General features: G+C 29.7%; 1 protein-coding gene and 1 long non-coding RNA gene across 2 annotated transcripts in view; one reads left to right on the forward strand and one right to left on the reverse strand.

The window, feature by feature from the left end:
* Positions 1 to 119: 119 nt before the first annotated feature.
* Cda4 (chitin deacetylase Cda4) overlaps positions 120 to 15,626 on the forward strand; it is a 29,624-nt gene continuing 14,117 nt past the window's right edge. The window contains exon 1 of the mRNA XM_076417732.1: positions 120 to 280. Coding sequence (XP_076273847.1) covers positions 229 to 280 — 52 coding nt within the window. The 5' untranslated portion in view covers positions 120 to 228. The remainder of the gene's footprint in view (positions 281 to 15,626) is intronic.
* LOC143204857 (uncharacterized) lies at positions 7,232 to 7,718 on the reverse strand. The gene is made up of 3 exons (XR_013007689.1): positions 7,589 to 7,718; positions 7,419 to 7,533; positions 7,232 to 7,365 (listed from the first exon to the last, which is right to left on the reverse strand). It is a non-coding gene; the product is annotated as an uncharacterized LOC143204857 (long non-coding RNA).

Raw genomic sequence — 15,626 nt, forward strand, 5'->3', positions numbered from 1 at the left:
GGAAACACACGAAACCTTCACGGCATACGAATTAAAATGTAAAATGTGTACTTCTCACTTGACCCCGGTAAGAAGCGACAAAAAGAAAGTGGCAACAAGACGACCATAAGTCCAACCTCCTTCGGCAGTAACAAGAATCGACGGCAGAAATCCTGCCGCGTAACTCTGTCTGCTAGTCAGCCAGTAAAAATTAGTTTATGTAGCGTAAAGAAGCGGTAATTCGATAAAATGCGGTTTTTGACGGTTTTTACGTTAGTGACTTTCAGTGTTTTTAACAAGGGTGAGTTGTATTGTTCGTCTCTAATCGTTAACATCATTCAGAGAATTCAATTTCACGCCATCGAGCAGTTTCATTCTTCATTATTATTCGGTAGGTTTTTTTTTGTTCTGTCTCGAATTCAGAACTTTCGATTTCAGGTTAACGTGGAAGTATATATATTTTTGATACAAACGATTAAGCAATTTTGTTTTTTATATACTAAACTAGTAATTAATATTTTACGCTCAATGTGTGCCAGAATATTTTTTTATTTTAACGATTTTGTTAAATAATACGTATTTTCAAATTTGTTACTGTACCATATATATAAATGGACAAAAAATAGTGTTAAAGAAATATCTGATATTGGATATAATTATCTCTTATACAACTTTTACATAACAACATTTTTACGCAACACAAAACTTTATATATATATATATATATATATATATATATATATATATATATATATATATAATGCTTCCAAGATATAATGGAAACAACATTTCTTGGTATTGCTATGCTATCCTTTCTATATCAAAATTTAAAACAGTCTCAAGGTAAGTTATTTTTCCGTAATCAGAATCACAAACTGGTCGCAAACAAATAATTCCGTTAAGAAGAAATAATTATTCTTTACAAAGGCTACTGCGATGAATAAAATATAAAAGTAACAGGGTGACTAGCTTTTTTCTCGCGTCATTTAAGCTTTATTTAATTTTATATGGAACAATCTTGTACTATTTGTAGTAGTATATTTCTAAAAGATGAAACTATACAAGGTAGTCCACACCTATCTGGTTGTCTTCATTCTATATATAGACAAATAACATTATTCATAACATGTCTTCTGAAACCCGTAAATTGACACGGTGTAAGTGTGCTATTTAATTGTCAATTCTTTTTTAATAAGTCTTGTTTTATTAGTATCCCTCTTATTAATTCATCAAAATAACTTCCACTACCAAATCTATGTAGATTATATTTACCTTCCGTGTTTTGAACGAAAACAAAACATTTTCACTGACCTCAAATTTAAAGAGATGAAGCTGACAAAAGATGAAAGATCAATAAAATCAAAGTTTGATGGAAGTAATTTTTGACTTGTGTGACATTTGTGATATGTTGCTTTAGAAAAGACCTCTATAACTTGGTACATTCGAGATATAAAACATGCAAAGTCTAAAACAAAATTACATTTATTTCCATTAAGCAAAAATTATTTACTTTAACGAAAAAAACGGCGGCTTTTGGAGCGACTTTACCAACAACACTATTATTCAAATCCTATTTAACATAGCATAAACATATGTTTTCTTCCATATTAATAATATAAATTATATAATTTTTCCAATAAGGCCACATTAATCACGCTATATAACACCAGCATATCCACCGTAACTACCTTCTAATCTGATAAATTGGAATGCTGTAAGTTGTTGCTCCCTTCTCAAAAATGTTTAAAGAGAAGTATTTACAGACAGGAAATCCATTTTTTTAAATAGGTAAATATTACAACTTCAAAACAAGCTTAGTTCAACATTGTATACTACATTTATATTTTAACAATGAATCTTCTTTTAGTTATGCAAAAAAGAACTCATCTTATTTAACCTAGTGCAAAGGAATTTTCTGAAATATACACTAAAAATAAATACAAGAACATTAATACAACTATATAACAATAGAAAACTTTAAACTATTAAATGCTCGTGGGTATACTAATCATTTTTCACTTAAAAAATCCCTTGAGGAGAAAAATTAGCAATTATTTTATGCCGAAAATGCAATTTAAGTTAGAGAAGTTCCAATTGGAGCTGCAACACTGTATTTTTTACATCTTTTTCAACGTGTGGCCGAGCCTTCTCATGCAAGAGGAGCAAAGTAATCCTAAGCTGGTAATACACAATACCTAAAATTAGCCCCATATGCACAGCAAACTTTGTGGCCATGGGTTTTCTGATTTGATATTAATGTAAGTATCTCTCCTAGAATAACCCATGACCTCTTTCTGTATTTAAATTTGTCTTGATGCTTCAACATTTCATTGTCAGTTACAATGAGCCACATCAAACCCTTCTTGTCTTGCCTGGCCAGCAATAAGACTGCTATATTAAAATAGTTCGGCAATGGCCTTTTTGAATCAGTTCGTTGGGTGACCATTTTCTTTTGGATTCATCCCATCCATTATAAACATCTAGAATCTAAGTTTTCTGAAACGCCTTGTGGAATGTAAGCTGAATTTCCTTCCAATAAGTCACAAATCAATGTTTCGCTTTTCGTCCTCTAGGTCTTTATTTATCATTAATATTAAAATGACCGCTTTTTAAATAGTTGAAACCAAAATTGACAATAGATATGTGAAGGTATAGCATCACCATAGGTTTCTAAAAGTGTTTGATCCAAAAGTGATTTGAAATTTTGAGCGTTTCATGTAGTAAATAACTTAATAAGGTTATATAGGTTAAGTTGTTTAATATTTTACATTGACACTTTGCATTTTCACCAATAAATGTTACTAATTAAAATAAAATACATACATTACTAATAATTTAATACCAGATATATTTTTGACACAATTCAATTTCATATAAATAAAAGGCACTATTCCTACGTAGACAAAAAATGTATAATGACGTTTTATAACGAACAAGATTAAAATAAAATTTAAAAAAAAGAAAACCCAAAAAGAGATTTTTATAGTTTCATAGAAACATCTGCACAACCTCTCGACAACTTTCATCCACGGCATGAGTATAATTTTAGCACGCATTCAAGGCAACAAATCATTTCAATAATAATTAGTTGCGAATAAGTAATTAGTCAACGGAAAAAACGACAACCTCGTAAAATCTGAAGAGCCGACTTGAGTTGAGCCTTGGAATAATTTTCGAACGTCAAATCGTTTCGTAAAGGGAACAAGGGACAAGTTTGAGTTTCTTTTTCGTTTCCATATTTGAAAAAACTTTCTCGACCACCGAGGCAACGGAAGAATGCGTGTGTAAACACGAAGCCGAATACGTAGAGCCATCTGTAATTATTTTTACTAAAAAAACAGTCGCGTTTCGAGCATATTACATTTTCATTAAAGAAAAATTTCTTGTTGGTATTTTTCAATTTTGATTTTAAACATATACCTATTATTCTGGATATATTTTTATTTATTTATTAATATATTACTAGAATCGCCTAGCGATCGAAATTCAGCCAAGATATATTAAGTTTATTCATGTTACTCACATAATAGAGTGAAGAGATTACTAAAATTTGTTTTGACAATATTTTTAACAAAGATTAGAAATATATTTTGACATATAATATTTAATAAAGTATTATATATGCCTGTATATTAAAATATATTAAAATATATATAATAACTATTTCAAGAACTAACTGTCACTAATCTTTTTAAATTGCATTTAATGAAATCTAGTTTCCATTAAGTTTCAATAGTCAACAAAGTATTGGTCAGTTTAAATTACTACACCATTGAATAACTCATAATAACAAGACTCATAAGAGATCATAAGTAAGATTATTGTCAGAAATATAATAACAATTTCAGACCATCAAATATAAGTATATATAATATTTCTCTACCTTAATGTTATATACATAAATATGAAGTAATAAATGCAGTAATAAATGTTTGTATATTAAAAGATAAAATATATGAACAAAAACAATTTTGAAATTGATATTATACTATGGCATATACATTAAAACTATAACGAAAACAATTAGGTAATTTATTTTTTTTAATTTGGAATCTTTTACTATTAAAGGAATGTATTTACGATCATTATATAAACTATTGACTTTTTAAAACATAGATCTCTAATGTAAATAGTTAAAATAATTCTAAGTTTTAAAGAATAAAATGCCATAGAGTTAGATATCTTACTACACTATAATTACTAAAATATTGCATTAAACACTTTAATATGTTTTAATGTTTATCTTTTATCCATATTTGTCACGTAAAATATATATTTAAAAATAAAAAACACATCAGGCTGATTAAAAGCATAATTTATTTACCTAAATTTTCAGTTAAAATTGCATCGTTCTTTGTTTATTTATTCCATTCTTCAATCTTTAAAATAATATATGTAACTCTTAAGCTTTCAGTAGATGTATTTATTTTAAGCTAACGTATTATGTATTTTATGTAAATCTGGAATCTCACCCTTGCTAGTAGCTCATCTTCTTTCATTTACCTTCCATAACTTTCGTGAATCCACTGATTTCTACTTTGCCTTATGCTCCAATAAGAAACTAATAACACACCAACAAATGAGGAATTAAAATTTTATGAAGCTATTTTATTTATACATGTTAATATTCTTTGCCTCATTGTTTATTACTTCCAATATTCGGTTAGTGCTTTTTGTTAGGAAATGCATTTACTAAAGAGACCTGAAATGAACTAGAAGTTAATACCACTAACATTTACTATATATCTAGGACTATCTCAATAACTATCAGTCTAAATCTAATACTATGCCTTAATTTCCACTATGACAGTTTAAATCTGAAGGTGTCGGTGTAAATAATAGTTTTTGTAGTAGCTGAGTACACTGACAATACTTCTCAGGACATTATTTGAAATACTTTTATTATATTGTTATTTCTTGCAGAATATCCCCATAACTGAATTCCGTAGGTCCAAATAGGTTTTAGTATCCGCTTGTACAGCAGTAACGTATTGTCTACTCATAATTCAGATTTTCTTCCATATAACTAATACATTTTTATATTCTAATTCGAGTTCTTTCCTTTTCTTCTTAATATGCTCCATCCAACGTAGATTTGTGTCAAAATTTATCTCAAGGTACCAAGGTAGATATCAAAATATATATCGCCGGCTTGGTGGCGCAAGGGTAAAGGCGATGGGATAGTTGTAGTTGTAGTTGTAGATAGCTACTGTTGCGATAGCCGCGGGTTCGAATCCTGCTGGGGCATGGTCGTAAATTTAAGTTTGTAATTGTTTAATATTTTTGAATGTTCTAGGCAAGAGTGTAAAATCCGACAAGGAAAATGATCCCAGTCATGCCAGTAACCAGGCTGGGTAAGACCGGATGTCTTCTGGAATGATTTCTAAAGTTGGTCACTCGCCAGTCGGCATTACATTATAATATCTTCATAATTGTGCTTTCGCTTCTATTCTTCTGTTTCTATTTCATATACAAATTTCGCTTAAATATCTTAAATATCAATTGTCCTTAATAGTGTTTAAGTAAACCCAAACATCTTTATAATAAATCACCTGACAACAAACTTACATATATCGGCTTAATTTCTGTCAGTACTTCTTCATGAATGATATTCTCAGAATCAACCTGTTTAGTCAGTCACAAAAGTCAAAAGTATAATTTAAATTTTGAAAGTTCTCCATGAAAACATATTTTTAAAGGTCTAAACTTTGAATGTATTTTTAAAAAATCATTTCTAATTCCTGTTATTATTATTGTATCAATAAACTAAAATTCAGATATATAAAATGTTGTTTTGGAATATTTTTTGCTAATATATATGATCAATCAACTGATTGGTACTAAAATTTGCATAAGTGTTTTTAAATATCATTTTCTTGTAAGAAATTATTTTTTACTGACAAATTAAGGCGCTGAATGTGGTCGTGGAGTCTAGACATTATACATATGTATAAGTTCCAGGTCAATGCTTAAAAATATTTTAATCGTGCACATAGGTATACAAACTATACCATTTCTCTCAAATCGAGGATATTAACAGACGACCTTCACGAATATCGTGACTAAAACGTCCAGAAAGTAATGCAGATCTAACAGATATGTGCTTTCATTAATTTATGTTACATCACAAAAAATTATTTGTTATATAAAGACTGTGAATTAAGTTTGCGATAATTTTCTATAGTGAAAGCTTTTCTGTGAAAAATTATAAAGAAGTCCAACTGATATCAATATTTTTCTCGTCTTTATTGGTAGTGCTTGAATACTAAAAAACGAAAATGAAAACTCAAATAATGTGGAATTAATTGAAACAAGTTATTGAAACAAGATCCTTTTTTCCATTCAATTGTGTATATTCATGTTATTGTACTGCAACCGTTGTACTTAAGTATCCAGCAGTAACACCTTTCAAGTTAAATAGAAAAAGTACTATTCTAAGATATTCTATGAAATAACAATGAATAGCTCGATATCACCTCAAATTAGACAAACTTAGGATACGATCTACCATGTATAAAGTTGTAAACTAGTTTTGTTCTTAATAAATGAACTCACAACGTGCTATTCCTCAGAATGAATACATCTTGACTAATGTAAATAAGAAGATTCACCAAATTAGCAATAAGATGTATTGCTCATATACTACAAAAAAGTAAGCAATAACAGATTAGATCAAAGATGTTTCTCTAGCAGTCCTCGTCCAGCGGTAGCCTTTTGGCATTGGCGTTTCCCCAGGCTCAATATATCTATACTTTTAAAAATATTGCTATTTGGTTTTTGCAGTTATTTAAATTAATCGTTATGTAATTGTTAATTTTATTGAATAACAATCAAAACTAAAATTTGTCTCTTTCAAACTGCTATATTGCCAATACTTCTCATAGAACAGCCAGACATAGAACGTTAAATAGAATAGATAGAATGTATAAAGTTTTAACCAAGTTTTCTAAACTATCTGAGGGTGCGTCAAGCGAATTTATTTACTACAGGGGGAAATTAAATATTTAGAAAGTGAAAAACACAATTGATAACTTATTTTCTAATTAAACATTGGTATTGCCTTAGATATTATAAGTTTTTTACCTTAAAAACTATACTATAACTAATATACCTACACTATAGCTATACATATATAATATATAAATCTATACCATAATTATAACCTATATAGTTTTTATACCTATAAATTAAAAATCTTTTTTTCCAAAATATATTTAAAATAACACATTTGAATGTACTGAATATAGTAATTACATGTGATATAATTTTGATCACGAGATCTCCTTTTGTTATATATTTTTTTACCTAAATGGACACTATCCAATTTTATGAAAACATGCAACATTTTTCATTTTTGTACTTTGCAATTCTATATTTTCATGTTCACTACAACAAGCAACATTAATTATTATTATCTATAACATTAATTAAAAAATCACCGTTTGCTAACACAATATCTTAATTCTTCTTGCAATGTTACTTGCATATACACTTAGTTTTTTGGTGTTATACTATCTGATCCTTATCAGCATTACATTGAAGACACAAATTTGTCTGTTTCAAAAGCATCTGCTGAGAAAACATGTGATATAATTTCCAGTTTTCAAACCTTTCAGTTTAGCTCCTTAGTTAGTTCCTTAGCTTCCTTCTCCATTTCCAAAATATATTGTATATATACGTACTTCTAATTCTTCTAGAAGATTCTAGTGTCGGCTAGGAAACCGCTGATACCAATATTTAACTTGTAGTCATAGTTTACTTTTCAATAAGTTAAGGGAAACGATCTGTGAATATACACATGTTATGTATTTCAGTTCAATTATCGATATAGAGTTTAATAAAAACTTACTATTAAAATTACAATTAAGATTTGCATCTTGCATCTGAAATATATATAATAAACCTTCCTCTTCGAAAGCTTGATGTAGGAGATCATAAAAAGTTTCCTGAGGTTCATCATAGTTTACTTTTAAAACCGGCGTTTCTGTGTTAGAGCAGAATCCTTTGGACGAAAATTAATTTTATTTGACTCTTGATATCCTGGAAAATAACACTCCTATTATATTTTCTTTAAAATTATATTACAAATATGGTAAATAAAAACAAATATAAACTGATAAAAAGATGTCTTAAAAAAACTTCCAATCTTCAAACAAAGAACATAAATCTGTCATCTTTTTACCTTCGGTCCTCTAGTGAATTAAACTTACATATACATATATTTTGTGATACTTCTGTATAACTCTGAGACTTTGACAATGTTATAGTCACACATAAATAATATAATATCAATATAATATAACAATAATATACAAATATAATATCTAAGACAAAATCCAATGTATTTGTCACTGAGTTCGGATTAGAAATTAAGTTATTCCTTTAATATGCGACAATTAATGCCCAGTTGACAAACAAATCGAGAGACGCAGACTACAATGGTGTCTCGAATGAAAGGTGAATGAACGATTTGAAATCTGAAATCGACAATTCGGTTGGAAGGCTCAGCAAGTAGCTATGGGTTGATGATGATTCCTGAATAACAATCGTTTACATCTTCCATCACTCCATGATAGTAGTTTGATAATGACCCCATCATAGTAGATGGTAGTTTTATATTAAAATGAAAAGAGAAATGTTCACAAATGGCAAATTCAAGAGAAACGATCGAATTGGATAATAAATAAAACAATTCCATATCATCACAGTAAAAACGAATTAAGTGAAACCGAAATGAATCATTAAATATTAATTAACAACCAATCTAAACGTATTTGAATATCATTAGACTTTTGGAAAGTCGTCTCTACGTGACCTTGTCCGAATATTTCAAGAACAGAATGCACAAAACCATATTAATCACCTTTATATATACATAACCGATACCGGTCGGCAAACAAATTTAACAATATAAGAACAGTATTTTCTAATGAATTGCGTCGAAAAAATCCAAATGTCAAGCAATCGATAAATTGCAACATAGTCGCGCTGATCTCGGCCCAATATATTCGCTTCGGGCGACTCTGGTAACGTGTGGTGCTATCTTTAGGCGCCTAACGGAAACTGAGCAACACTCGCATCGAGAATGTATATAGGCCCGGGCAGGCTTACATAACTTACAGATTACATTATTTATATTGAATTATCATGATATGCTTTCTAACTATTCCCCACAAGAAGGATATAATAAGGTATAATTAATTATCCCTGTAACAATATACTGTACGTGTATCATATTGCGTTATATGTTAGTGTTAAATTCGTTTATCAAATAATTAAAATAACTTACATCGCTCCTAAAAGCATGGGCGACAGAGTTCTGATAAAAAATAAACAACCATGATGTTCGTTATATTAGTTCGTTATACTAAAAAAGCTATAGTCCGTTCAATAGAACAATGAACTCACGTCGTCTGAATTGATGACGTTAAAACGTTGCATAAACTCTGAGGTTTAGTTCATTTTGACTTTGACATACAACAAAATTCTAATCTAAATAAAATTATGAAACAGAACTGTTATCAAGTATAATTTATTTTAACAATATGCTACTGCCATCTACTGCATATATTATCGATGACTTAAAATTACAATTAATTATTCAGTTATAACATATTAGTTTGTAGATTAGGGTTGTTTTAATATACTTACATTGATCTCTTTGCCACATCACCTATTAGTTATAAGCTTGAGTTCTTGGTTCGTTTTTTATGTAGTTATATCCACTGAAGGTCCAATCCACCTAATTAACAATTGTATTTCTAAGTCTTATTATATTTTACTATTATTAAAGAGCATACTTACCTTTTACGTTTAGTTCTTGTTTCCAACTGTACGTGTATAGCTATACACATCTCTTGATAAAACTAGAATTAATCAACTAGATTCTCCCTAATATATTTCCATATCTCCAAAAAACTTAGTATTATTTCTCACCTCATACATTTTAACCAGACGCTCATGTACCAAACCATGCTTTTTAAGCAAACCAAACCTAATTTTCATACTCTACAATAAGAATTCCTACAGCTATTGTATATTAATTATATATTCACCTTTAGTTGCTTCCACTCTCATCACTTTATATTGAAAATTGCCGACATTGAATCAAAATGAATTCAGATCAAAATCATATTCAGAAATGTTCATTCAAGTGAATAGCTAAGCTGTTAATTTCCAATCTATCTAACATTTGCTCATGATTCCATCATTTCTTCTTCAACGTGTCTATCGAGTTCATTAAAACCGAAGGTTTTATTAAGCATTCGAGTTGCCAGCATGAAGAACAATATATCAGCAATGAATTATTATTAAATTTGATGACTAATAAAACCTAATCAATTGTTATTCTATTGTTTACTTTTTTCCAACTTCTATTGTCTTAAGACTATATTTATTATCATCTTCTCATGACTATTGGGTATATTGGTCCCTTTCTGAAATATCCCTGATTCATCTAGATATACAAATTAAAATAATAAGTCTTCCTTGATTTTATTATATCTTCTAAAAATGTATTCTTTTCAAAACAATGTCTGGTAGTTTCATTGGACCTCTTCGTGGTTTATATTTACCCTATTTAAACCCTATATTACCCAACAGTTTATGAAGTAATGTTTTACATTACTCAGATGGTGCTAGTTTTGTTACGTTCAACGCTTTTCAGTTAGCTTTAGTTTCAACCTTTAAAAGAAAACTGTTCAAAAATTTCATGATATTCTACTTATAAGTTTGTGGGTTAATCTGCTAAAAGTAACTCTAATCACTAAATCAAAAACAAGTTCATGTTTTCATCTTACATTACTTCTTAATGGGCAAAAATACCGTTCAAGCAAAGCAATGGCTTGAAAAGTGTTATAAGGACTCCGCTTCATCATAAAGAACAATAATACGTTGGTTTGCTGACTTCAAACGTGGTCGTAGTGGCACGGGCGATGCAGAACGCAGTGGGCATCCAAATGAGATGGTAACACCAGAAAACATCAAAAAAGTCCACAAAATCGTTTTGAATGGTCGAAAAGTGAAGTTGCGTAAGTTAGCTAACATCGTAAAAATATTAAAAGAACGAGTTGGTTTTGTATTGCATGAGCATATCACTATGAGATAACTCTGGTCAAAGTGGGTGTCGTGTTTGCCCACTGTTGACCAAAAACAAGAATGTGTTAATGATTCCGAGCTGTGTTTGGTCATGTTTAAACGTAACAAACCAGAATTTTTGCATTGACATGTGACAATGGATGAAATGTGCATCCATCACTTCACTCTGGAATCGAAACGATCGTCATCTGAATGAACAGCAACTTGTGAACCTCGATATACTATCAACAATGAATATTATATTGCATTATAATATTATTACGAATAAGGCAAAGAAATATTTTTGTTTCATCACGACAACGCATCGTGTCAATCAAAACAATGGCAAAACTAAATGAATTGAACATCGAATTGCTCCTATATGTAGTGTATTCGCCAGATTTGGTTCCTAGCGACTAACTGGCTGTTCGCATCAAAAAATGCTCATCGGTAATTGATGGAGATTACGTTGACGAATACAGCCAATTTTGAACAAAGAACGCGTTTTCTTCGTTACGCCCTAGACTTTTCAACCCATGTGTTACATACATACATTATGATTCAGAAAATCTACATGTTTCACAACGTGTAAATGTTTGTTGCGGATTTGGAGATCTAGACATTATTGAACCTCAATTCTTTGAAAATGAGAGGGGTCAAACAGTCCCTGTTATTGATGATTATTATCCCAAACTCTTTCTATAGTCATTCCTAATAAAACGGCCAATACATATCATAGATAACCTCAAATGTTCTACTAAATGCAGTTTAAAAAATGTGAAATTAATTTTAAACTCGGAGCGGATTTTTCCTTCCTATTTTACCCTAGTTAAAAAGAGACAGAATACTGTCTAGTGCGTCGGAACATCAACCGAATCAATCTGTAAAATTCGATTTGTGTACTGTTTGTTGTCCAATATTTACAAAATTCTTCAAAACATTAGTCGTACTAATTCGAGATAATCAAACCGGTGAGAGCTGTAAACCACGATTCAAAGTTAATGCGGCAACGTTGCGACGTGGTGACGTTATAAATTTTGATGACGTGACTGGCTGTTTTATTGAATAGACTATAACTAAATTGGATGACACTGATCTCCACATGTGGTTTCAACAAGATGATGCCACGTGCCATGCAGAACTTCAATAATTACTGAGATATTTCCTGTTGTGCTTACCTGCGAGTGCTTCGTCGCTACATCAAGAATTTTATACAAATATTTTAAAATATTTAGTAGCTATAAGAATATTAAAATACATGGATATAAAAGCTTTTGTTAAAATAGTTTAAATAAGTTGTACTTAAATGTTCTAAAATGAAAAATAACCTGAATCATTCACCGAATTATTGCATTGGCCTACTTATAATGATTCATACTAGCTATGTTCATTCTTCTTAAAAAAACTAGACTCCTTTTAATTACTCGAAATATACGCCTAATATTATTCCGATACTCTCACTTTATATTTAGTGCTTGAATGTTGAATCATATTGACATAAATATGACTTCAGCTATACAACTACTGGTACTGATTAATGCCTACTAAAAATAATTTACATTGTAATTAAAATCAGTAATATTACCTTGTCGTATACAAGATACAATACAAAGTTAACTTATAGATACTATTATATCTTATAGATAGAGATAAAAATTATCTACATCTATACAAAAAAGAAATATACAAAAATAAAGATTTTTCAAATTACCCAGGTTATTAATGACACAATTGATAATGGATTAAATCCAATCCAATTAGTTAACTAGTATACAGGCCTAATCATCAATCTCACCTAAACATTATTTACTTTGACGATATACCAACTTCAAGAAAAACTATCAATTTAATCTAATGTATTATAGATTAAATATACGTCATATATATAGCAAATTCTATAATCAAGAAATATCTGAAACTATACAGCCGATTGATTTGAAATTTGGACTAATTACTCCTTCCTAGCGGTAGACATCAACTAAAAACGGAGATTGAGGATTCCTATTCAAAAGGCATTTTTAATTTTTATTTAATATATAAAATTCAACTGACATATATATATCAGAGTGCCGCCATTTCCATGGTAACCGCTGCAATAATGGCCCATGCTATGGTTATATATTCAACACTGTCATAACTTCATTCCTAGAATAGTCAGATATAGAACGGCCATCTTACATATGAGAAGTTGTATCTAAACTATTCGCTTCAGAACTACAGAGAGCGTCTTAAGACAGATTTTTTTTTAGCGGGATATTTAAAAAATATAATTTAATTAAAAATGTTTTCTTTATAAAAATATATACATAATAGTAGCAATATAATATAAATGCTATTTAGCATTTGAATATTAAATAAATTTTAAAAAATGTCCAATCTGACTATTGGCCTTTCAGCAATGATACTTAAGATGCGAATCCAACTTCAGTAAAATATTTTTAACAAAAAATTAATAAGGAACTCACTAAAAATTAAAAAATAATCAAACGTAGATTTTTAACACAAAAAAACATTTTAAAATAAAATATGTAGATAGTAATCGTTGTAATAACTAAATAAAAATAATAGAAACCTAATTTGACATATTTACTACACGTATTTTATATTCTACTATATACACACAATTTAGCCTAATACCTATATAAACCTATTTATGTATTTACAATATTATTTGAATCCAAACAGTTATTATAACGATTATTATGTACATATTTTATTGTAAAATATTTTTTTTGGTTAAAAAACTAAGTGATTATTTTTTAATTTTTAGTGAGTTCCTTATTTATTTTTTGAAGTCGGTTTAATTTTCCTGTTAAAAATATTTTGTTTTTCCTTTTAGTGTTAGATATTTACTCAATAAATTACGCAGATATTTTATTATGTATTACAATGGGTAGGCCATGTAAAGGTGCAGCCCGTATGAGAATAAATAGGAATAAAGAAACAATGATTGAAAATAAGGAGCGCTCCAGGTCCCGGGGTCCGCTACCTAACCTACGTGATTTGACAAATATTTTAACCAAACTAGAGCAACAACAAAAAGTTCGCCGGGAATCGAACCCGCGACCTCCGCATGTGAGCTGAACGCTCAAACCACTACAATATGGAGGCAGTGGCTAGAGAATGCTCACGCCAAATTGTAAATATCATGTCAAGCATCTAGAAAAAAGTAGTTTCAAGAAAAACAATTTCGAAATTTCGCTTTTGAATGCTGCGTTACTAAAACGGCTATATATGGGAAAGTAATTTATTTTTTTTTAATGAATAATCCCCTTAATGGCACGTTCTTTAGGGTTAAGATTTGAAAATGTGAAAAAATAAAGTTTTTTTGTTTTTCTAAACTAGAATACGCCCTTAAATAATCGATAGAATGTGGGTTGAGGAAAACTGAACAACCTAATATAAGATGTTTGTTAGTAATTTAAAGAAGATAGTAAGTGGTGTTGGAACAAATATGCCTCATATTAAAAGCAGTATTAAAGGTGAAAGCTTAAATTAACAACACAAAAGTCAATGTTATTTGTAGAAATCAGTTTTACACTGTACACTGTGAATTTGTTATTTCAATACCAATGTTTAATATGCGTAGGTTTATATTATCTTCTTAGTTTCTCATAAATAGTTTTAACTAAGTTCATCTAACAATAAACATGTTGGTTGTGATTTTAACAGTATTTTTAGCACTTTGTAATAAATGTCTGACAAAATCCTGACAAATATTTTAGACGTACATAAAAGATAAATAGGCATATGGCATCTTCAAAACTAGATGGAAATAAACTAGTTCATGAAGAAAAACAACGCTATTTATTATAGTGCCGCAATTGAGGCTAAAATAGAAAGTAATTTTGTGATGATATGGGAATAGGCTGTTTCACTTTCGTTTATTTATGTTTCCTGTCCGAACGTTTCCAAACTTCCATCTTAGACACGAATTTGAATTTTATTAACACAATAGAAACTTCTGTCACGATTTAGCGAAACGAAAGTCTAGGAAATTGGCAATCAATTATACGAAAACGAACGAAATACGTCTTAGTTTCATCTAAAATTATATGCAAATCAGGGACATGTGTTAAATAATGGAATAAGAGGTTTAAAATCGTATGAAACCTTTATTTTACCACAATTTTTTAACCGTCTTCAAAAAACGAGGACGTTCTATGTTCAACTATATATTTTTTATGTATGTTCACCGATTTTTCCGTCAATTGTGGACCGATTTTAAAAATTATCTTTTTTTATTTGAAAGTGGGTATTTTCGATGTGGTCCCATTGGAGCAAAGTCAGGATCTGATGCTAGAATCTGGGAAATCGAGGAAAACCCTCAAATTTCAAAGGCACGTACAATATTTTCACATTTTTTATTCTAAAATAATCAGATATTTGTGTATAATGTTATTGCTGAGCTGATGTAACATAGAAAACACAACTCCTCAACGGTTAGGAGTTACATGATAATTCTTTAAATATTTTGAAGACGTACAGACAACTAATTGTATACTCTGAGGTTATTTAGATAAGCTGATGATGAAAGCAGGGACTAAACCGCTATACCCTTCAGGGGTTTT

Source organism: Rhynchophorus ferrugineus, unplaced genomic scaffold, assembly GCF_030347505.1.
Source record: "Rhynchophorus ferrugineus isolate W39M unplaced genomic scaffold, kcgeb_rfMv2 rfM11, whole genome shotgun sequence".
NCBI classification, from domain to species: Eukaryota; Metazoa; Arthropoda; class Insecta; order Coleoptera; family Curculionidae; genus Rhynchophorus; species Rhynchophorus ferrugineus.